The sequence below is a fragment of the Herpailurus yagouaroundi genome, unplaced genomic scaffold (genome assembly GCF_014898765.1).
Source record: "Herpailurus yagouaroundi ecotype Mexico unplaced genomic scaffold, PumYag 166, whole genome shotgun sequence".
Lineage (NCBI taxonomy): Eukaryota > Metazoa > Chordata > Mammalia > Carnivora > Felidae > Herpailurus > Herpailurus yagouaroundi.
In genome coordinates, this window is record NW_024412407.1 from 15,269,639 (window position 1) to 15,294,320 (window position 24,682).

The following is a 24,682-nucleotide window of genomic DNA, read 5'->3' on the forward strand; positions in this document are numbered from 1 at the left end:
TTGGGACAGAGAGAGACAGAGCATGAACAGGGGAGGGGCAGAGAGAGGGAGACATAGAATCGGAAACAGGCTCCAGGCTCCGAGCCATCAGCCCAGAGCCTGACGCGGGGCTCGAACTCACGGACCGCGAGATCGTGACCTGGCTGAAGCCGGTCGCTTAACCGACTGCGCCACCCAGGCGCCCCAGTCTTGCCTCTTTCAATATTCAGCTGGGTGAGTTTATGTTCTTGGAGCTTTAATTTCTGCATTTGTAAAATGCTAGATGTTTTGATACCTTACCCAGATAGTTACTTTGTAGAATAAAAAAGGGGCAGCATTTGAACGATGTGTAAATTATAAATTTGTACAAATTTTTATTTTTACTGTGATATTTTTTTAAATTTATTTATTTATTTTGAGGGAGAGAGAGACAGTGCAAGTGGGGGAGGAGCAGAGAGAGAGGGAGACAGAATCCCAAGCAGGCTCCGCACTATCAGCTCAGAGCCCAATGCAGGGCTCGATTTCATGGACCATGAGAACATAACCTGAGCCAAAAGTAAGAGTCATATGCTTACCCAACTGAGCCATCCAGACGCCCCTTATGTGATAATTTTAATTATCTCAACCTAGTATTACATTATTTCAAAATGCAACTTTTGTAATATATCTATCAAATGCCAGCATAAGAATTAATGCAATTTTTAAAATTATAATTATTTTTTAATATATTTTGAGAGAGAGAAAGAGAGAGCTGGAGAGGGTCAGAAAGAGACGGAGAGAGAGAATCCCAAGCAGACTCCTCACCGTCAGTGCAGAGCCCGATGAGGGGTTCGATTTCACAGACTGCGAGATCATGACCTGAGCCGAAATCAAGAATTAGATGCTCAACTGACTGAGCCACCCAGGTGCTCCAGAAATAATGAGATTTTGCATCAATTTGCATAATTTGATAGAGTTGTTCACTCAGTGCTTTAAAAGTAGCTTGAAATTATCCACAAATAATGTTTTTCATTCTGGTTAATTGATTGATTGATTCCACAATATTTACAAAACATACAATATGCTAGTCCCTGGAATGGATGCTTAGAGCACAATGGTGAGAAAAAACAACAACAAACAACCCCTGTCCTTGTCTTTAATGAACAAGTAGTTTGTGGGAAAGACAGACATTAGTCAGATGACTATGCAGGTAAATATGTCATGATGTATACAAGTGATCCAATGTGAGAGAGTATGATGGAGAATCTCCTTTATATTGGAGAGGGGATCACTGCAGGCTTCTTTGAGAAAATGACATTTAAGCTTAACCCTAAGGAATGGTTTGCCAGTTAAATGAAAGAATTCCACTGAAACGCACAACTTGCATAAAATTGTGAGGAGGGAAGGAAGTGTGTCAGGTGTGTGGTGGCAAAGGGCTAGGAGTGGGAGACGATGGAGACAAAACTTTGGGGGATGAAGGTGGAGAAGGCTGCTCAGAGCCCATTTAGGGCTGGGCTTTGTAGACCATGTTAAATTTCTGTGTTTATCCTCAATACAAGAGAAAGCCTTGAAGCATTTTAAACTATGAACAATATTATTTCTTTTATGTTTGGGGAACACCATGGCGTCTACTGAATGGAACATGGGTTGGAAAGTTGCAAGAGTAGGAGGGGGAGAAAGGAATAAATGCCACTACGCATGTCCCAGGCAAGAGGAGATTGGCTCAGACTAAGGGGAGGCCAGTGTAGCCAGACTGAAGATTTGAGAAATCTTTTAGAGGTGGAATGGTGTGACTTGATGGTTTGGATAAAGGGTCAGGAAAAGGAAGGAGTCAAGGGCAGCTTCCTTGAGTGCTCTGAGTGGATGACTAACCACTAATTGAGCTGGGAAGATTGCAGGAGGAGCAAGTTAGATTTGAATGAGTTAAAAGTGCCTGTGGCATATTCGAGTGGATTTCTTCCACAGGAAGCTTATTTTACTGGTGTGAAGCATTGAAGACAAACCTTAAAATTCTCTCAGGTGGCATAAAGCACAAGAGATTTAAAAAACAACTTTGCAACGATGCTTATATATTTCTAAAAATAAGTAAATGCTTGTCTTTTCCTCCCAGAAATTAGTTTTCTTTTGTGCTAGATGCAGATGGAATCCCTGCTAAATTACTAACTTGGGTAATTGCAAAACATATTTCCCCCAAGTTTATACAATTTAGTACATTGAAAACAATCTTTATTTTTTATTTTATTTTTTAAGGTTTCTTTTTTAAATGTTTATTTATTTTTGAGAAGAGAGTGTACATGTGCATGCAAATGGGAGAGGGGCAGAGAGATTGGGGGACAGAGGATCTGAAGCCGGCTTTGTGCTGACAGCTGAGAACCCAATGCGGGTCTTGAATTCACGAACTGGGAGATCATGACCTGAGCCAAAGTTGGATGGCTAACCAACTGAGCCACCCAGGCGCCCCAGTGTTTTTTAATCAATTTTTTTTTTTTTTGCAAATCTTAAGGAATATAATTTGAAAAACTACAACTTGGTATTACATTTACCAGTGATGAAAAGTTGTTTCATTAATATTTACTCTCTGTGAAGATTTATTCGCAATTTGAAGTATGTACATTTCACTAATCTATTATGCATTTTGAGTATATCAGAATGTTTTTTTTGATGGTTTATGTTTTGGTCCAGGCACTTTGAAAGAATGTGTGTGTGTGTGTGTGTGTGTGTGTGTGTGTGTGTATTTTTTTTTCCCCTGTAGCAAGAACAATATCCTGTCCCTTGTTCCTAGAAAACTAGAAATCATCAGGGTGATTTTTCTCACTGCTTCCTTAAAGAATAGTAAAGAGTTTTTTGCTCTTTCAACCTCAGATTTGAAAAGTGATCATGGCTGAGAGGTTTGAGGTGTTAGTGGTGCCCATATTCTTGCCTTTGTTCTTTTAATTTTCTTTAAAATACATATTGGTTATTATGCCTGTTCAGCAGTGACCTCTGCTATGAGTGTTCCTCTGTTACGAGTGTTCCTCTGGCAGAAGTTACTGCATCAGGCTAAATTCCAAAGTAAAATGACACTATACCAATGCTTTGAAGACCAGAAATCTAGAGCTACGAACTTCTAAAAGGGCAGAAATATGTCTTATTCATCTCTCTATTCCCGGATTTTAGTCTGAGTACTTGAGAAGTGTTTGCTAGGTAAGTGAATGAATGAATGAATGAATGAATGAAAAAGAGACATAGCATCATCTCTTGTATAGTGTTCCCTTAAATGCTGAAGTAATGGGAATTTTAGGTGGATGTTTATTTCTTTTTTATTTTTTTGAGGGAGAGTGAGCAGGGGAAGGGCACAAGGAGAGGGAGAGAGAGAATCCTAAGCCAGCTCCACATCCAGCCTGGAGCCCAACTTAGTGCCGGATCTCACAACCTTGAGAACATGACCAGAGGTGAAATCAAGAGTTGGAAGCTTGACTGACTGAGCCACCTAGATACCCCTACGTAGATTTTAATAAATAATTGCTGGACTCTGCAAAATAAAAAAGTGGTGAATAAGAGTGTGCCTTTGTAGTCATAGTTAATACCAAATAGTATTTAAAACTGCAACTTCTTGGTTGAATCTGAATTACTTTGACACTCTATGTCTTTTCAAAATTGTTAGCATCTCTTTTCAGTTAAAAAAACAAATAAAAATACTGATTTTTATTTTTAAATTATTTATTTCTACCTTTCAAAGGTACTTCTCCTACATAATTGAACAATGTTTAACTTCCTTAATGTATGATACTCCAGCTTGTTTACTTTTTTTTTTTTTACTTTTTTTTTTTTAACGTTTATTTATTTCTGAGACAGAGAGAGACAGAGCATGAACGGGGGAGGGTCAGAGAGAGAGGGAGACACAGAATCTGAAACAGGCTCCAGGCTGTGAGCGGTCAGCACAGAGCCTGACACGGGGCTCGAACTCACGGACCTCGAGATCATGACCTGAGCCGAAGTCGGGCGCTTAACCGACTGAGCCTCCCAGGTGCCCCCAGCTTGTTTACTTTTAAGCTAAACCATGTAGTTTATGAGTGCTTAAATATATACATTGATAACAATTACTGATTTGCCTTAACAATTAACATACAAGTGTGTAATTAAACTACAGAAAACATGAAAGTGCTTTACTTTTCTTGAAGCCCAATATAATAAGAATTATTATTAAGACATTGTAATACACTTACGGATAATTAAAAAGGAACCCTTTTTCCCCCTAGATAGACAACTATGTGGTCAGTCTGGATCTGTCTTGTACCTCATTTAGTGATCTAAAATATCTTAACACCTAATCCATGGCAGATATGCAGTAGATGATAAGTACTTATTTCCTGAGAAATTAAAAAAGTTATGTTCTAAAAATGTGTACTTGAATAACTGAAGGTGTGAATGGAGATCTTGTATTATAATATTGAATATCTAGAGTCATACTTAATATCACTTTTCCAGGGAGAAATGTTAGAAGTTATAAAAAAAGTATTAGTTCTCTGACTAGAACAGAAACTTGCAGAGTCAGTTTTTTAGTCTCACAACCCTTTGAAAAGTAATTTATGTTGTCCGGGATTCTTGCACACTTGGCCATTTGCATTAAAATGGTAAATTTGTTTTCTTGTCAAGTCTTACTTGTGATCTGCAGTTTCTAGTTATTTATAACCCAGGTTTTGAGATATTTTATTAATTTTGTTTGTAGGATGCTGTTCTGATGCAATTTTGTGCGAACAAATTGGACAAGAAGGACTTTTTTGGAAAGTCAGACCCTTTTCTTGTATTTTATCGAAGTAATGAAGATGGCAGGTAGATTTATCTTTTATGCTTTTTGACTCTATAGTAAGAATGATATTTGAATGATCATTTTTTCTCAGAGAAGCTCAGTAAATTGATAAACAGTAACATATTTTGGTATTTTAAAAATTGATTTGATTTTTGCATCTCAATAACAATGTGTAATTTTACAAGCATTTTATATGTTTTGTGTGATGTTTAAAATGAATGATTTTTCAGCTTCAAAGAAACATTTCCCCTGTGCTTTCCCTACACTTATAATATTGCCTTAATAGTATGAAAGAGTTATATTTTTGTGGAAATCTAAAATGCTAAAACTAAGGTTTTGGGTTATAAAATTGAAAAACCATCTTTTTTTGAGAAGGATTTGGATTTTATGGGTTGCTTTTTACACTGCAGGGTTTGGGATTTTTTCCCAATAATATTTACCTAACATGCAACAACATTTGTCATTACATTTTTGTAGTTTGAATTCTTTTGGCAGTCATGATTAGATTGGTTTCTATATGGCTTGAAAATTTATCCATGGGTTGCAAAATATGATTTAATATGTATGATTCTATCATTAAATATATCTTATTTTTTCTATTGTGATTCATATTGTACTGTCAGTATCTGTGGGAAAGTTTAGTGGTAATATTATGGACTAAGGTTCTATTGCCCAAGTTTAAATCATGGCTTTGCTACTTAATAGCTATGAGACCATAGGCAAGGTTTTTAACCCATATGCAACTCAGTTTCCTCATCTGTAAAATGGGCTAAGAATCACAGCTACTTCACAGGGTTGTTGACAGTACTGAGTGAGTTACTACACAAAACAATGGAACCTTGCTTAATACATAGAACATAAATGTTAGCTGCTATTGTTATTATTAATCTTATTGTATAGTGTTCCTTTTTTTGTTTTCCTGAACTGCGTGCAAAGTATTAGCTAAAGGGAAAATATTATTTCACGGATTAAAAATGAAGGGAACAGAAAGATAAAAACCTGTGACTACTGCTACACTTACAAATGAAATTACCCATGTTAATGTTCTAAAACAAGTATATAAAATGTTACATAAAAATAGAATATTTGCTACTTAAAATATTGCTACTGAGCAATATCAAATGATGCTTTGCTCATTGTGAGATTTTTGTGGATACAGCTGAGCAACTGTTGGCGATGCTGTTAGGGTGTCATCAAGTTTTTCGTACTTTACTTCTATCTTGGTGGTAAAAATGCCGATGTACTTTTATCCATGTGAAAAATATGGGACAACGAAGAAAATAGTTATTTGCCAGTCATTTCAAAGGTAGAAAAAGACTAAAGAATGGTTCAAGATTTTTTAGTCAAAAGAGTGTAATCTCTCCTCCTGTCTGAACTACTTATTTTCTTGGGGCGCCTGGGTGGCGCAGTCGGTTAAGCGTCCGACTTCAGCTCAGGTCACGATCTCGCGGTCTGTGAGTTCGAGCCCCGCGTCGGGCTCTGGGCTGCTGGCTCGGAGCCTGGAGCCTGTTTCCGATTCTGTGTCTCCCTCTCTCTCTGCCCCTCCCCCGTTCATGCTCTGTCTCTCTCTGTCCCAAAAATAAATAAAAACGTTGAACTACTTATTTTCTGAACTTTCTATTTTTGTTACTAGTTTTCTTTATTTATAAACATTAATTGTATAATTAGAGAATCTCAGTCCCTCACACATGAGTTATATTATGAAAATTAATTATGTGTGTAAAAAATGGTAGTAATTTATTCATTAAATAAAATGTAAATATTAAGAAAAGAGTACAATTAATCAAAAAAGTCTCAAGTCATTTAAAAACTGTTGCTAAAATTTGGTGAATCTCATTTCAGAAAACTTTCCATTTTATTACACACAGCAAACTAGGTCACCGTCTATATTCAAATATATATTTTAAATCATATATGCTAGTACATTATGTATATTTATGCTTTGTTTTGATGACTTTTGAATGAGTAAAAATGCTTTTACTCCTAACTTTTTATGTGTAAGTCTCTATTTTTAACTGCAAAGATTTTAGCTTTATTTTTAACATTTGTTTGAATATGAAGCTATTTCAAAAATTGTTGCTTACTGTGTTTGAGCCTCATTTTATAAGATAGGGTAAAACTTAGTTTTAATAGAAGCATTAATAAAGATCCTTAACAACCTATGATTATAAATTCTTATTTTCTTGCTGTCACATTTATTTAGCAACTTAAACTGTATTCATAATTAGATAACAATGTCCCCTTGGAATAGCTGCTTTTTTAGTAAAAAGTATATATAATCCTATTTGGTGTATATATATATATATATATATATATATATAGAGAGAGAGAGAGAGAGAGAGAGAGAGAGAGAGAATCTATAAATATAGATATATGTATTTATGTAGCAATAAATATAGATCAATAAAGTAAGTCACTTTCTTAAGAGCAAAGGTTATCAACATATTTAATTATTACGGCTGGTTATACTATGAACATAACAGAAGTTCTGATTTAACCATAAACAAAAAGACCAAAAAGTTAATAAATTGTTGGGCATGTTAGTTTGAAGGTAGTCAGGCAGTTGGTCTATCTCTCTCTACCTATCCATCCATGTATCTAGATATCATCTATCTAGATATCTGTCTCTACCACCATACCAAAGACTTGATATATATAAGAATATGATACAAGAAGAGAAAGTCCCTTTGTAGATTTTTAATAATGTATTATGAAGGGAGGTGGATTCCTGTTTCTAAACAGGACAGTTGACTTTTGTACAAAATGGGTTTAAATTCCACAGGTCCACTTAAACGTGGACTGTTTTTTCAATGTTTTTATTTATTTATTTTTTTTGAGAGAGAGAGTGAGTTGTGAGAGTAAGTGGGGGAGGGGCAGAGAGAGGGGACCGAGGATCAGAAGCAGGCTCTGCACTGACAGCAGTGAGCTCCATGTGGGGCTCAAAATCACGAATCATGAGATCATGACCTGAGCCAAAGTCAGATGCTCAACCGATTGAGCCACCCAGGTGCCCCAGATTTTTTTTTTTTTGATATAGTACAGTACTGTAAATGCATTTTCTCTTCCTTATGATGTTTTCTTTTCTCTAGCTTACTTTATTGCAAGAATACAGTATATAATACACATACAAAATATGTGTTTATTGTTTATATTATCGGTAAGGCTTCTGATCAACAGTAGACTATTATTAGTTCAGTTTTGAAGGATTCAAAAGTTACATGCAGATTTTTGACTGTGTGGTTGGTTAATGCCTCTAACCTCTGAATTATTCAAGGGTCAACTATATATGTAATTTTTGGGGCAAAATTACATATTTTGGGGAGAGAGAGACATAGTGTGATCTGGGGAGGGGTAGAGAAAAAGGGAGACACAGAATCCGAAGCAGGCTCCAGGCTCTGAGCTGTCAGCACAGAGCCCGATGTGGGGCTCAAACTCACAAACTGTGAGATCATGACCTGAGCTGAAGTCAGAGGCTTAACCTACTGAGCCACCCAGGTGCCTCGCTCCCCATGAATTTTTCTTAACCATTTTTGTGTACTGTCTTTTCTCATTTGATTCCTTCTGTGTTCTTCCTGCCTATTCCTTCCTTATGTCCTTTGCTTTTCTTCCATCTTAGGTATCTCAATGACCCTTTTTTGAATCTTTTCAGTCTGTCTTCCATCTTTCTTTTCATGGCTTTTGCCCCTAAAGTGCTGTTGGGTGAGTCAACTCTGAGAACATATAACCACAGATCTGTTCTCTTGAGCTTGTGAATTTAGTGGCAGGAGTTTGTTTAGATGGGCGAGGGTACTACCAGGAAGGGGATAGCACTAATGCCATAAATCTTGTAATGAATACTTGATCCTTTTAGATTATGTTTCTATTTGATCTCTTAATAGAAATAGACTTTTCTTGACTGAGAGGAGGAAAATCAACTCAGAGTCTTTTTTGAAATGAGAGTATTTTCTTGTGGGGGTCATGTGCAGTATGTCCACTACGGTGATTATGTCATATTCTCATGTTCATGACTGTTACTGGGGTCCCTGTGTTTGAAACACTTCATTACTAAGGTCTTCCTGAGGATTGGGTTTGGATATCATTCTGGCCAGGATAATTTCATAGCTCATGAACTTTGCATACATTTATGTTAGGCAAAAACATTTCCAGGACCTAATTGATATATGGAGATTGAATGGTTCGGTGGAAACAACATTGGAATTTGAATCGGAAAACCATCTTTAAGGCTACATAGATTTGACCTCTTATTGTGTACTCTTTAGATATATAGAGCCCATGGTTTAGATAAAGAAAGAACTATAAGCTGGGTTGTCTCACTATAAATTCATGATGTTTATCTTAAGTGGGGCCCTTAGGCCTCTTCAAGAATCCTACTTTTTAACATAATCCACCAACTTTCACTCTCTCCCAGACACTTGAGCACATCTGCTCACTTTCTTCTTTGCTGATGATCATGCTTCCTATTTCATAAAAAAATGGAGGCAGTTGCGGAACTTTCTCATGATCCCATCACAGCATCTCCGGTGCACTCTGCCATCTTGAATGTTCCTAGAGAATGACTATCTGAGGTCCCAAGGCCAACTTCTGCATTGATGCCCTGGATCCCACCCACTTTCATCTATTTAAGGACATTGCTGTAGCCTTTCTCCCCTCTCTCTTATGCATCATAAATTGTTTCCCTGTCTACTGGGACTTCTCCTTCAGTATACAACCTTGCTGTTTTTTCTTCCATCTTGGAGAGAAAAATTTAAAGTAACGAAAACCACAAACTTTCTAGGGACTAATCTGTCCCCTGAAGCTACCTCCAATTTCTCTTTACAATTAAACTCTCCAAACATATTGTTTCCACACTCTGTTTCTGTTTCTGTGTTCAACCCACCCAACCAGGTTTTTCTTCTCAGCACTATAACAAGCTAATCTTGTTGGGCATACATAGATATTTTTCACTGTTTGATTTGTCATCACAATTTTTATAGAGATTATTTACAAAGTAACTTTAGAATTTATTGAATGTGCAAGAGATCGTCTTTCACAAACTTATTGCAGAATCTCATTGCTTTATGTTGTAGTGAGCTTATCGTTAAAGTTTTAAAACAAATCTCTTCTTGCTAAATGGTATATACCAGCCACAGAGAGACGACAACATTTGTTCTACACAAGAAAGAAAAAGAATTATTACTACTTAGGCCGTATATAATAACTGAATTATAAAAATAACTGAAAACTTTTTTTTACAGTTTTACAATTTGTCATAAAACAGAAGTTGTCAAAAACACTCTAAATCCTGTATGGCAAGCATTCAAGATCTCAGTCAGAGCATTATGCAATGGTGATTATGACAGGTAAAATAAATGACGACTTTTCTGAGAGTTTTGAATATTTACTATAGATTTTGTATCTGATAATCTAAGCCAAATTTGAAAAATTTAGGGTGCTTCTTTACCTATGTAAATGTGTATTTACCAACAGACAATTTATTCAGAATTTTTGAATAGCTTTTTTTTTTTATTCATGATAATTTGGGGAAGAGGGATAATTTGACTAAAGTTTGGTTAAACTGATTGATTTTCCAAGGCCAGAAATATGCAAAATGCTAAAAATACATTAAATTTTAGTTTGTTTTGACATACTATTCAAAAGTCACTGTAGAATTTTCATTGCCTCAATGCTTTAATTTGGCATTATCTTTCTGGAGTGGAATAAGTAAATGTAGAAGACTATGACTATGTATATTATCAACTCTGAGGCATTCTTGAAAATGCTATTATTATTATTATTATTATTTAACTTACATCCAAGTTAGTTAGCATTTGGTGCAGCAATGATTTCAGGAGTAGATTCCTTGATGCCCCTTACCCATTTAGCCCATCCCCCCTCCCACAGCCCCTCCAGTAACCCTCTGTTTGTTCTCCATATTTAAGAGTCTCCTATGGAAAATGTTATTTGGCATCACTGTTCTCATGGATGTTGAATCATAAAAGTTATATAGATGGAGGACAGGGAGATTCTGGTGCTTTACAAGTAACTGGGTGAGGTGACCCTGAAGATCCTCCCACAATATATCTTAAGATTTCTTGACATTAAAGTTTTTTTTTCTTTTTCAAATAGAAGTTGATTATGAGGTTTATAATTAAAGCCCTTACTCCCAAAGGAAAGGAAAATAAATAGAAAGTAAAAACCCAATATCTTTGCTATTTTATTTATCTTGTTACTTGAGTATTAGAAAAATGCAAATTTATTCTATTAACTTGTGTAGAAGGAACTATTGATTAGCAGCATGTCGTTAAATTTCCTTGAAAATTGAAGTTGAATGTCATTTTTATTCATTTAACAAGATCATAACTTTCTCTAACTGAACTCATTTTATAAGAAAGTGGTTCTTGCAGTGTGGTTCTTGATGAGCAGCATCAGCATCACCTGGTTTAACTTGGTAGAAATTCAAATTCTTAGGGCCCAACTCAAGCCCACTGAACTGGGAACTCTGGGCATGAAGTCCAACAATTCAAGGTGTGAGAAGCTTTCCATGTGATTGTGATTCATGCTAAAATCGAGAAATCCTGTTCTAACACAATGGTTTTCAAGAGTAGGAAAGTAGTTGCAGACCTTCTCATTGAGGAGCTATGTCAAATTCCGCATGCTCCTCCCATATACTTTCCCTATGCCTTTGAAGAATCAATAAGATTTGAAAAACCCATTTTAAGATATAAATCAAAATATAGTAATAAAATCAACAAAATCAACTTCAAACTATTTCATGAAACCTACATTATTTCATCTAAGAAAATCTGCAACTTATTTTTTAATGCTCAATCATGTTATTTTAATCTTACTAAGTAACTATGTGTATGTTTTCCTCATGGACAGAACAATCAAAGTAGAGGTGTATGACTGGGATCGAGATGGGAGGTAAGACAATCTCTTCTTTTATTCTTGCTCTTGAAATTTGTTTTCTTTAAAAATATATCAATATGACCATATGTTTTAATTTTAATCTTTAGATTGCAGATTGTGTGATGTTGCCAAATGTTACTGAGGTGCTTACATGGGATTTTAAGCATTAGTGTAATTTTTCAATTTGGAGAATAAAATAGAGGTCTTCCTCATTTTTAGTAACATTGCAGATTTTCAACTGGGACTTGATTTTTCACTGGAAAACTTACAGATGTCTTATATAGCTGCATAGTAGTGATTCTCAAATGTCTGTGCCTCATAATTTCCCTGAAGATTCCTAGAACTTTTTATGCCCTTGTCATCCATGGGAACACTTGAGTACCCTTAACCCCCTAAAAAAGGCACATACCTCACAAACAAAAAACAAAACAAAACTCTAGAATTATGTCTGGTGATTGCCAATGTTCAGAGCTCCAAAATCATGGTTTTCCTCTGCACAGCACAGTACATGTTAAATACTAACAGAGAAGCTACGCACTACTTTTTTCTCTTTCTTCATTTTTCCACTGTTTCTACTGTTTTAAGTAGGATTGATACTGAGGTGTTTTTAAAAACTATTTTTTTTAACATTTATTCATTTTTGAGAGACAGAGCGTGAGAGTGAGGGAGGGGCAGAGAGAGAGGGAGACACAGAATTTGAAGCAGGCTCCAGGCTCTGAGCTGTCAGCACAGAGCCTGACATGGGGCACAAACTCAGATCCCACAAACCCACAAACTCAGATCATGTTCTGAGCCAAAGTCAGATGCTTAACTGACCCAGCCACCCAGGTGCCCCAATACTGATATGGTTTTAAATGATGTTAAGCCAAGGGACCCAGAAATGCTCACATCTCACTTTGCCCTAGGTCATTCCTTTTTTTTTTAAATATAATTTATTATCGAGTTGGCTTCCATACAACACCCAGTGCTCATCCTGACAAGTGCCCTCCTCAATGCCCATCACCCATTTCCCCTCTCCCCCACCCCCCATCCATTCATTTGCATACATGGTCCAATTGGTGACGTGGAATTTGGCCCAACTAGTATTTTCTCCTTTTTGTGGACTGATAAGGGGGGATGGAGAGAGAGGTGAAGATACTATCCCACACTTCAGCTCTCACCAAATAATTGGTTTCATTCTTCAAGTGGTATCTCAAGCATGACTGTGCTAAAGCATCCTAACACCATTTGAAGTTACTCTTTTTTTAAGTTTATTTATTTATTTTTGAAAGAGAGAGAGAGCACAAGTGAGGGAGGGGCAGAGAGAGAAGGAGAGAGAGAGAATCCCAAGAAGGCTCTGTACTGTCAGCATAGAGCCCAATTGGGGGGGGGGGTGGCTCGAACTCACAAACTGCAAGATCATGACCTGAGCCGAAGTCCAGAGTTGGATGCTTAACTGACTGAGCCACCCAGGCAACCCTAAAGTTACTCTGAAAGATAATCAATTTCTACATGAATTCTGGAGAAATCTCAGTAGAAAACATTATGTTTTCTCATAGAGACATATGCTCGCTCCATTGCTTCATTAAACTTTATTCACTGAGAAAATGAGTTTTGCACCTCAGAATAAATAGAAGAAATAATGCCAATCTGAGTAAAGCAGGACTTTAAGCTTTATATCATACCCTGTTTTAAATTTTAATTGAGAATGCAACAATGGTGGCCTTTCTCTATTAGGAAATTAGGGAAATTTTAATTTGAACACTTTGAAATGAAGTGTATAAATTCAGATTTCATTTGCATCTATGACCTTTAATCTAAAATTTGCAGACACTGTAGATGTTTTATTGTCCTGCTTTGAAAAGTGAGATTTTATGACTCTCCTTCTGTCTTCCAGTCTACTTCTGAGCCACAAAAATTTTGAATAGTTTTGGAGATCAGAATTACCTTGGAATTTAATTATCATTTTTCTTTCTTTTTTGATATTGGAGTTTTGAGCATATGATTTATTGAATATTTTTAATATGCTAGGTATTCTCTCAGCATTTTTCATGTTATTCCTTATTTAATTTTCACAGTAAGAGATAGGTAGTGTATGAATACTATTTTACAGATAAAAAAATCAAGGCAAAGAAGTAATGTGCCTAGGTCATACAAGTAACAAATGGTGGAGCCAGGACTTGAACCCTGGCAGTGTTCTTCGTCCAACAGTTCACTCATAAATAATACACTATATTTCTCTAACATTATAATTATAAATCATGGCATATAAATAAAAGCCTTCAACCTGGACATTGGTCTTACTCTATGATTCTTTGGCAATTGATAATGTTGTAATGAAGAAGAATGCAAGTACTATTTAAGAAACGTTTTAACAGAAGTATGCCATTTCCTAACATTTTATATTACTCAGAGAGGTGGATGAAGCTTTCCTAGGTAGCAAGTCTTATGTAACAGGAAGTTAGGAGAGGTAAATGAGTATTTCAGATTTTGAAAGAGTCTTGATAGCTATCCAATTGTATAAACGAGCTGTCTTAGATTATGAGAATAAGAGCTTGAGTGAGAACAAGCGCATGAGGGAGAGTAGAAATAGAAAGATGGGGGGATTATAGAATGTAGTTAAAGGAAGTGAAGCATTTGGGTCATTAGATTAGGGTTTTTTTTTTTTTTTGATATACAATGATTTACTTTTGAGACATGAATTTAGATGGAAAGGAAACATTTAGGTGTTGAAATTTGATGAACTCATCTTGTCATTGGATCTTCACCTATTGGTGGTAGTGGATCCCATGTTGATTTAATTTTAAATTCCACCTCAATATACCATCATTAACAGCATGTTCAAAAGAACTCTCAGGAGTAAGACTGTCTGACAATAAAAAGGGGATGAAGGTGGCAGGGGAAGGATTGTTAGGGGGAACTTTGAACATTCCTTGGAAATGAATTATATGATTAGCAGAATAATTGCAGGAGTGTATTATAATTTTATAACTGGTTTAATAATTTTTTAACAGGTCAAAATGCTCTTTCTTTAATCCAGAATATAGATCCATATTTTAATCTAAGAAATTTCAGTGCATAATTTTCTATGACCCGGGTATAGTAATTAGCTTTTCAGTGTTAGCAAAATGATGTTTGAAAATGACATATAAAAAGCAAAATTAAAATAATTAAATAATTTTTGATAAGTCTTTCTTCTAAATAAATATGATTGATGAAATTTGAAAGGCACATTAGTCTCATAACAATAATGCCTAAAAGCCATAGAATCCGGATACTAGTTTTATAATGTGTAGTAGTCACTGTGTAGATTGTTCTACAAGTTGATATTCCAGCTTGTGGTTACATATGCTTATGATAACATGGTTATTATACTTTCTACACACATTTTGTTTCTCTGACATAATTTCCCAATGTAGATGTTCTTTCCTGAAATCAGGGTGAACATGATTTGACATTCATTATATTTCATGATACAATGTAATTATCAGCAGAAACTGTTTCCTGTTGTCTTTAGTATTTGTCAGGAATCATGTACATGTATCGATTTTTAAATTCTGTATCTAGGTTGAGAACTTTCGTTTCCTCTATTTAGAAAAAAGATTATTTACTCAGTGGATTCCTCTCACCTGTTTTTGACAGCTATATCAGCATTGTCTAGTATAAATATATTGCAAATCACATATGTAATTTAAAATTTTCTAGTAGCAACATTGAAAACTAAAAATAAACCAATGAAAATGATGTAATAATATATTTTATTTAATTCTATATATGCAAAATATTATTTTAATATAGAATCAATATCAATATAATTAGCAATGAGACATTTTACATTTTTTATACTAAGTCTTTGAAATCCGGTATGTTATTGATGCTTGCAACATACCTCATTCAGACTGACTATATTCCAAGTGCCCTATTGCAACATCTGGTTGGCAACTGTCATACCGGATAGCACCATGTAAAGTTTAATTAAACCCATATAATATACATCTTAAGTAACTTTATATCAGCTCTTTGTTTTATTTTTAAATCAGTTTTATTTGTCTGTATGTCATTGTTTTGAGTGTCCCCTTACAAAGTGGGGGAAAACTGTTCAGATATCTATATTATTTTGTGTATGAATTTAACCATAGGTAACCCATAAAGTAACCTGATCTGTCAGTTCAGAGAGAATATTTCAGTCAAGAATTTAAGTGAACAATGCTTGACGGTGTTACTTGCTTACAGACACGTTTTGTTTTACTAGCTAGGGTGCTTCAGATAATTGAGGTGATAATTATATTCGCAGATTAGAAACTTCACGAAGTGGTGTGATTTGGGGTCAGAAATCTAATGGTATGTTTAACGTAATTCATCAACTTGAGATTAATTCTGTAACAAACATCTCGTGCACCCTGATGCCTACAAAAATGTGGCAATGCTGTTACGCAAGTAACCAGTTGACATTAAAATGGGTAGCCTGAGCTAATTTGCAACAGAAGAAATATAGTCACTTGTCCTTTTCTATTTAAACACCTTGGCAGTGGTCTGAGTGCAGAGACATTGCTTGACCTTAGTATGAATAATCAGTGTAAATGTACCAATTTTCAACAAGTTAAAACCACTTTACTAAAATCGTCTCCATAATCCCCACCATTTCGTCAAGTGATGTGAAGTAAGAATATTTAAAACCTCATTTTAACAATTGAAAAGCTGAAGTGCTGAGAAACTGACTTGTCTGGGTTACAAAGCAATCAGTGGTAGTATCTTTGAAAAGCTTCAATTGCTTGAAGTAGCTTCAGCTGACTTTGTGGCTCGTTTAAAATTCAGGGAGCGTTCACAGAACAGCTCTGCGTTAAAACCTCGTGGCTCTGATGTGGGACTGATTGTAAATGGGCCACCGAGTAGATCGCTATCTCTCGAAGATGACTTCATGAAAAGGCTGAACTAGTGAGCTGCCAGTCATAAAATTTGACTCTTGAAATATGCTGAACAAGGAGAGTAAAGGTTTTATTAGCACTCTGCATGATGTCTAATGTAGTTGTTTTAAATAGTGACACTTAGAATAAGTGCAAACTTCATTTATCTGGGAAATACCATGTAAGTGCTATCTATCATTTTCTAGTCTGTTCCTTTTGAAGATAGTTGATAAACACTCTTGATGTTTTAGTTCTGCAATTATGCATCATCATGGTGTGAAATAACAGTCATTCTCGGTCCAGTGCCCCACTCAAGAATTTACTTGTAAGTTGTCTAAGGCATTTATAACTCATTTAGGAGAAACACGTGCAAACCTTTTGTAGTTTTTTCATTTATTTAAAATCTTCTCACGGGGCGCCTGGGTGGCTCAGTCGGTTAAGCAGCCGACTTCAGCTCAGGTCACGATCTCGCAGTCCGTGAGTTCGAGCCCCGCGTCGGGCTCTGGGCTGGTGGCTCAGAGCCTGGAGCCTGCTTCCGATTCTGTGTCTCCCTCTCTCTCTGCCCCTCCCCCGTTCATGCTCTGTTTCTGTCTCAAAAATAAATAAAACGTTAAAAAAAATTAAAAAAAAAAAATCTTCTCACTTACTCTAATTAAACTTTCCCTAACAATAGCTGTCTGATTGCTTGCAGTTAACCCTGAATGTCCTAAATGTGTATTCACTTTTCTCGTTCCACCACCTCCACTCCTTGGAGACTTTTTAAAAATGTAGATAAATGGAATTTCATAATCTATGTGTTGTTTACTGCCATACCTTTTGTTCCTCCACCTCCTACGAATTTAGGTAATGATTTTCCTCACATATAGTTTGTGGGGTTTTGTCCCCTTTTCCCTCCAATCTATAATTCTTACCCTCATTAAAGACTGATTTAATTATGTATATGATGATATCTAAGGTGGTAATCATTTTTGTATGTCTCTATGTCCTAATAGAAATTCTATTAACTAATTTTGGAAGAAATTGTTATTGAGCATTTATTATATGCTAAACAATTTGTCAGGCTAGTGAAAATACACAATTCTAATCTTTATACAAGAATATTTTAATTTTCTTTAATGTGTTTTATATGTCCTTCCATTTCTGTGTTAATTTTTGCCTGTTGGTTTTCTGTTCTGGTCCAATTTAAATTAAAAAAAAATTTTTTTAAATGTTCATTTAATTTTGAAGGAGAGACAGAGCATGAGCAGGGGAGGAGCAGAGAGAGAGGGAGACAAAGACTCTGAAGCAGGTTCCAGGCTCTGAGCTGTCAGCACAGAGCCCAACGTGGGGCTCGAACCCATGAACGCTGAGATCATGACCTGAGCTTAAGTCAGATGCCCCTCAGCCCAAGTTAAATAGTCTCAAATTGTCTGAAAGCTTTTCCTATACATCTAAATTCATTTAATCCCTCTCTTTTGTGTATTGTGTTTACCATTTAGGAATGCTAATTAGCATATCTAGCATACTATGATTTATGCTGAAATTTTGTTTCTGCTTTAGCTGTCATATTAAATTGTAAACTCCCTGAGGTTAAGGACTGTATTTTGTCTTACTGTTTCCCACAATGTAAGTTACAGTGTCTTTAATGGAGTAGCTCCTTGTGTTATTTCAATGTTACAGAAGAGAGCATTTGAAATAACTCTGTTGTCTTTCTGATAAACACACAATCCTCTATCAGTGATGGTTAGTTATCTTCTCATTTCTGCCCTTGAAATTATGAAATTATCTTGAATGATGTTAGCGATTATATCTCTTTAGTTGAAACTTCAGGCAGGTAATTAATTCAGCTGTCATTTTCTCACTTTTTAAAAACTATTTGTAGACAACTTCGATTTTTTTTTTATTTAACAAAGAAACTGAGTCTATTTAATTATGTCCAATGTGAATTAATCATCAACTTCACCGCTAAATCTGCCTTTCCTCTCGTAGGTTTTTATTTTATTGTGAGATTACCAGGGGGTGATATTCAAAATGTTTATCAACCATCAAAATAGATGACAGCTGTGCAATTAAAATAGGTCCCTGGAAACCCTTTTCTTTGCCAGGGTCAACTTTTTTTTTTTTTTTTAATGTTTTATTTGTTTTTGAGACAGAGAGAGACAGAGCATGAACGGGGGAGGGTCAGCGAGAGGGAGACACAGAATCTAAAACAGGCTCTGGGCTCTGAGCTGTCAGCACAGGGGCCCGATGTGGGGCTCGAACTCACGGACCGCGAGATCGTGACCTGAACTGAAGTCGGCGCTCAGCTGACTGAGCCACCCAGGCGCCCCTGCCAGGGTCAACTTTTTAATTGTTGGATTATAGGGTGACCTGGGGAGCCCTAGGGAAGGTCCTTGGAAACTGGAGTAGTAGGAAAGGCTCATAAGAGATTGAATTGTGAAGAGTAGACAAAGAGGTTTAGAGTAGACTCACTCTGAACAGTGGGTAAGTAGATAAATGTTTTTATATTTTTACATTTACTTGGACTCTACTGGATTTCACTCTCTAGTGTCATCTCCAGACATTATCATAATCCCAGGCTTGCAGACTTGAAACATGATATTGACTCCTCCCTTGCTCTCAGCTACCACTTACAGTCATTTGCCAAGTCCAGCATATCTAAGAAATAAGTAATGAAATCATGCCATTATTGTAATTAATGTGAATTCATGATTTTCCTATAGTTCTATAATTTTTTAGTTTCCACAAGGTTAAAAGGTGAAATAAATGTGGATATTTATGAAAAGAGTGTAAATATTTGTTACAAGGCTAAAATTGTTATTTATTTTGGCAACAGTATCATAATTCAACATTGTGATGGGAATAATTTGTTTTTAAGTCTATGGATACTGAAAGAATAGTAAAGAAAGCAACAGTACAGTAGAAAAGGTTTTTACAGTGCAGTTTAGGGAAAGGAAAAGGAATTGGAACAAAAGAAATCCTGAATCACAGTAGTGGAGAAACAGAATTTTTAGTCATAGGATTTATATAGTTCTAGAAAAAGAAGAACTGGAATTTGTAGAGAACTGTTGAGAATAGCACAGACCATCCTGGCAAACTCTGGAAAGAGGGGAAAATGGGTGGAGCTGAGGTTTTATAAATGTGTGTCAGAAAAGATGTGGGTTACAAGTCTGTGTTTTCAAAACAAGTGATTTTGTATCTCAATGCCACCATTGCTGAATTAGGATTAACTCATTGACATTGTTGGGAAGGAAAAATTTTCCTTTATCCTTCAAGAATCTTTCAGCTGGTCTAAGATTTAAATTGGCATAAAACAGATTAACAAGAGAAAATCAAACTTAATTACATATATCTGGGAGTGCCATAAAGACTATAAGGGCTAGAGGCAGCTAGGCAATTGAGGCTTATATCCCATTCAGACTTAAGGAGAAATGGGTAGAGGTCTGGGACTTCAAAGGGAAAGAAGATTTATTCACAGGAAGATAAAAACAGAATAAGTGTTTGGTAAGAAATGTTTGTTGGGCCCTACAGAAATAATTGGGACACAGGAGGAATTTTAACAAACAGACTTTGATAGGTCTGTTCACCATAGGAGTTTTATAGGGGGTTTACCTCCCTGCTTACTATACCTAGTTCATGGTATAGTAATCTATGGTGATAGTTCCCTTCCTGGAGTTGGTCCTCTATCTAAATTCTGTTAGGCAATTAGGTGGAAGATCAAAGGTTCTTCCAAGCCTTCTGTTTCTTAAAAATAATCAGCATAAAATAATCCACATGCAAAAGAGGCACATTTTGGGGGAGGTTGGCTGGCTCAGTTAGAGGAGCATATGACTCTTGATCTTGGGGTTGTAAATTTGAGCCCATGTTGGGTGTAGAGATTACTTACATGGATAAAACTTTAAAGAGACACATTTTGGAGTGGTAAATGTCGCTCCCCTACATCACAGGAAAAGAACTCAAATTACCTGAAAATGTTACTTTTTAATTTGGCTTATCAACATGATTTAGTAGTAAGATCTATAACTCTCAGGACCCAATATTCTACAATAAGTCAGGTTCAGACCTGCTGGGAAAGAAGCCTGTGTTTTCAAGGCCAGTCAAGCTTTAATTTAGAATGAGAATAGGAAGAATGACAAATTGGAAAATAACCAATTGAGCATTTTACATGATTTGAAATAATTTATGTGTAAGATTTAAGTTTAATTAAGAATTAATTAAAACTCATACCATTGACCAAAAAATAGCCACATAAATGAAAAGAATAAAACACAAAGAAAAGAAAATAGAAGACTACAAAATAATCTCTGAATTTGGAAGGTCTTTCCAAACATAATAAGAGATGGAGCTAAACGGTCCTTTTTTAAAATAAACTTTTTAACATTTTATTTTATTTATTTTTTGAGAGACAGAGAGAGACAGAGTGTGAGCAGGGGAGAGGCAGAGAGAGAGAGGAAGACACAGAATCCAAAGCAGGCTCCAGGCTCTGATCTGTCAGCACAGAGCAGGAGGTGTAAAATAAACTTTAATTCAACGTTAATGTAGTACAGAAAAGTGCACACATCATAAATATACAGCTCAATGAGTTTTCACAAATTTGAATACAGCATTCAATACAGTATATTCAGCACCCACATCAAGAAACAGCTTTACCACTGGGGTTCCTGGGTGTCTCAGTCGGTTAAGTGACTTCCGCTCACGTCATGATCTCGCCGTCCTTGAGTTCGAACCCCACATCGGGCTCTGTGTTGACAGCTCAGAGCCTGCTTTAGATTCTGTGTCTCCCTCCCTCACTCACACTCTGTCTCTAAAAAAGTAATGAATGTTAAAAAAAAATTTAAAAAAAAGAAAGAAAGAAACAGCTTTACCAGCACTGCAGAAGCCTTCCTCTTCCCTCTTCCATTCATTATTTCCCTTCCTTCTAGTTAACCACCTTCCTGACTTTTGTTAACATACTTCAGTGTTGCCTGTTTCTGAATTATACAAATGGAATTAAGTAGTAGGTACTCTTTTGTGTCTGGCTTCCCTCAACATTAAGTTTGTGAGATTTGTTTATATTACATGTGATTTATCTTAATTTTTTCATTCATTGAATTAATATGTATTGCACTCTTATTAGTTGAAGAGACAAAACCATCTAAATCATATGCAAATTCAATCAGTATTTTCCAAATGTAGAATTCTAGATCCTATTTTAATATCGAGCAATAACAAAAAGGAAACCTTTAATTGCACTTTATTCTCCATGAAAATTAAGGTGCCACCTGCTTTACCTCAGAAGGTTGTGATTCAGGTTCCTGTTAGCATCTCCATGGGTTCTTAGTTTTTCTCCTTAAAATTAAAACCTTTCTGTTTCTATTATATTTAAAACATTCAGGAATAATTTCTTATATAGATGCTTTTAGCCAAAGAACAGTCTCCTAATGAAAGGAAGCAGAGTTTTAAATACCATTTCAATTGATGGACACTTGTATAGACAAGATATTCAGTCATTCAGCTCTGAAGCAACAAAACATTGTTTCTTTTTGTCACTTTTATTATCATCTCATACCATCCTTCAGACTATTTTGCAATTTGTAATTTTAGTCTGCAAAAATACAGCCTATTTATATTATAACATGCATGAAAAATGTGTTGAATTTTCCAAAAGAAGAACACAAAGCCCTACCTCTTCTTCCCATTCATGGTAATTGTTTTTCACTACGAAGTTAACATATTTGTGGGGCGCTTGGGTGGCTCAGTTGGTTAAGTGTCTGACTTCAGCTCAGGTCATGATCTCAGCGTTCGTGGGTTCAAGCCCTGCATCAGGCTCTGTGCTGACAGCTCGGAGCATGGAGCCTGCTTCAGATTCTGTGTCTCCCTCTCTTTCTGCCCCTCCCCTGCTCACATTCTGTTTCTCTCTCTCAAAAATAAATAAAAATTAAAAAAAGTTTTAAAATTAACATATTTGTGACTTCAGGTATTTTTATCATGTGTATCCCAAAAGATTTTTCATTCATTTTCAAACAGGTTTTCTTTTTGCTTATATTGAAGAATATCTTGCACATCTCTATAATGATGTCAAGTGTCATCTCCATTCTACAAGATAGAAAACATTGAAGTTTTCCTGTAATCAAGAGTAAAATGTGTTTTTTCATTTATTGCCAGAAACATTGTGGACCATTTGCAGCAGCTGGAGATGCAACTTGAAGCACTTTTCCTTAACATAATACCTCTCCAGATACAGATACTGGTTCAGTAGGCTTGGGATACAGTCTAAACATGAATTGTTTGAAAAAACTCCCCAGGTCAGCCTAACTCAGATTTGAGTTGAGAACCATTTTTAGAAACTCACTCAATCTGTTAGAAATGGGAAAATTAAAAACTAAAACTAAAACTACAAAAACCTTACTTATGAAATCATTATTTTTTCCCCTGAGATTAGGAACTGAATATCAACACAATTAAATAGGACGAATGCTTTCTTGAGCATCTATAAAGTGCAGATTGCTATCCTAGTTACTACAGGCTAATTAAAAAATGATTCACACACAGCCCATATGGTCTTGCAGAATGTACAGTACCATTCTAGGAGCAAAATACTAGGCAGGGCGTGTTCCTTGAGAAAGGTATAATGTGTTGTTAAATTTTAGAGAAAGACAAGTTCATATCTGAGCAGAAGTGCCAAGATGTGCTCATGACAAAGTATGATAGGTGATTTATCTGAAAGGAGAGTAAGGATTTTAAAAGAAGGGATTTTGTGAGCCCATTAAGTAAAGGATTTTGTTTTGGGCCTGTGATTGTGAGTATGTTATAATGTATTAGAGGGAATTAATGGGAAATACAGATACATATACAAAGGTAGGTCAGGACCATATGATGGAAGGCATCTGATAGACTGGAGAGTATTTTCTGAATTCCATTGGAACTTTGGAGTCATTAAGAGATTTTGTTACTGAATAATGAACCAAGGACATTCTAGCACTATGAGAGATATGGGAAAATATTTGCAGAATGATTTGGAATCAGGGAGACACAGAAGTATAAAAACTAGTTTAGAGGTTAAGGAGGTTATTGGGATAGTAATGAAACATATTAGGTTGGCAGTAAAGGCAATAAAAAATCATAAAACCCTTGCCGTGAAAAACAACTAAATTACATCTTGAATATGCATAGAGCTTTGCAGTTTACAAAAGTGTTTTTCACCACTTTCTCATTTGATCCTTATAAGAATCCAGTAGGTATTATTGATTATCTTCCTAGTTTTGCTGATAAATGAATTGAGGTTAAGTTTTTTGCTTCAGATTGCATGGTTTGTGAGCTTTTCAGTTCTTTATACAAAATGAAGCTAGATACTAGAGCCAGTGTTAAGGAAATGGAGTATATAAGTTTGTAGCTGCTGGATGGTTACAGTTGAAGACTGAAGTAAAACACAGATCCCATATTCTGAATGTAGTTGAGAATGAAATATGCACATCACTGATGGAAATAGGGGGTTGCTAACTTGTCAGTTTGTGGAAATTGAGGTAGCTACGATGAACCTGATTTTGGACTGGGTGAATTTATTTTTTTTTTAATTTTAATTTTTTTTTTAATTTTTTTTAATGTTTATTTATTTTTGAGAGACAGAGAGACAGAGTGTGAGCGGGGGAGGGGCAGAGAGAGAGGGAGACACAGAATCGGAAACAGGCTCCAGGCTCTGAGCCATCAGCCCAGAGCCTGACGCGGGGCTCGAACTCCCGGACCGCGAGATCGTGACCTGGCTGAAGTCGGACGCTTAACCGACTGCGCCACCCAGGCGCCCCAGGACTGGGTGAATTTAAACTTTTTTATTAGCTTTTTTCTTAAAGTTTTTATTCAAATTCCAGTTCATTGATACACAGCGTAATATTAATTTCAAGTATACAATACAGCAATTCAAGACTTTCGTATAATACTTAGTGTTCATCACAAGTGCCCTTCTTAATCCCCATCACCTATTTAACCATCCTCCCACCCACCTCCCTTCTGGTAACCATCAGTTTGTTCTCTATAATTAAATATCTGTTTCTTGGTTGGCCTCTCTCTCCTTTTTCTCCTTTGCTCATTTGTTTTGTTTCTGAAATTCCACATGAGTGAAATCATATGTATTTGTGTTTCTCTGACTGACTTATTTTGCCTAGCATAATAATAACTCTCTAGCTCGATCTATGGCCAAGATTTCATTCTT

The 24,682-nt window shown here is 35.9% G+C and overlaps 1 protein-coding gene across 2 annotated transcripts in view; it reads left to right on the top strand.

Moving 5' to 3' along the window:
• Positions 1 to 24,682, top strand: part of CPNE8 (copine 8) — a 234,863-nt gene that overhangs the window by 113,224 nt on the left and 96,957 nt on the right. For both annotated transcript variants that reach the window (XM_040488446.1, XM_040488445.1), the window contains exons 8-10: positions 4,667 to 4,770; positions 9,982 to 10,086; positions 11,609 to 11,650. In XM_040488446.1, coding sequence (XP_040344380.1) covers positions 4,667 to 4,770; positions 9,982 to 10,086; positions 11,609 to 11,650 — 251 coding nt within the window. The remainder of the gene's footprint in view (positions 1 to 4,666; positions 4,771 to 9,981; positions 10,087 to 11,608; positions 11,651 to 24,682) is intronic.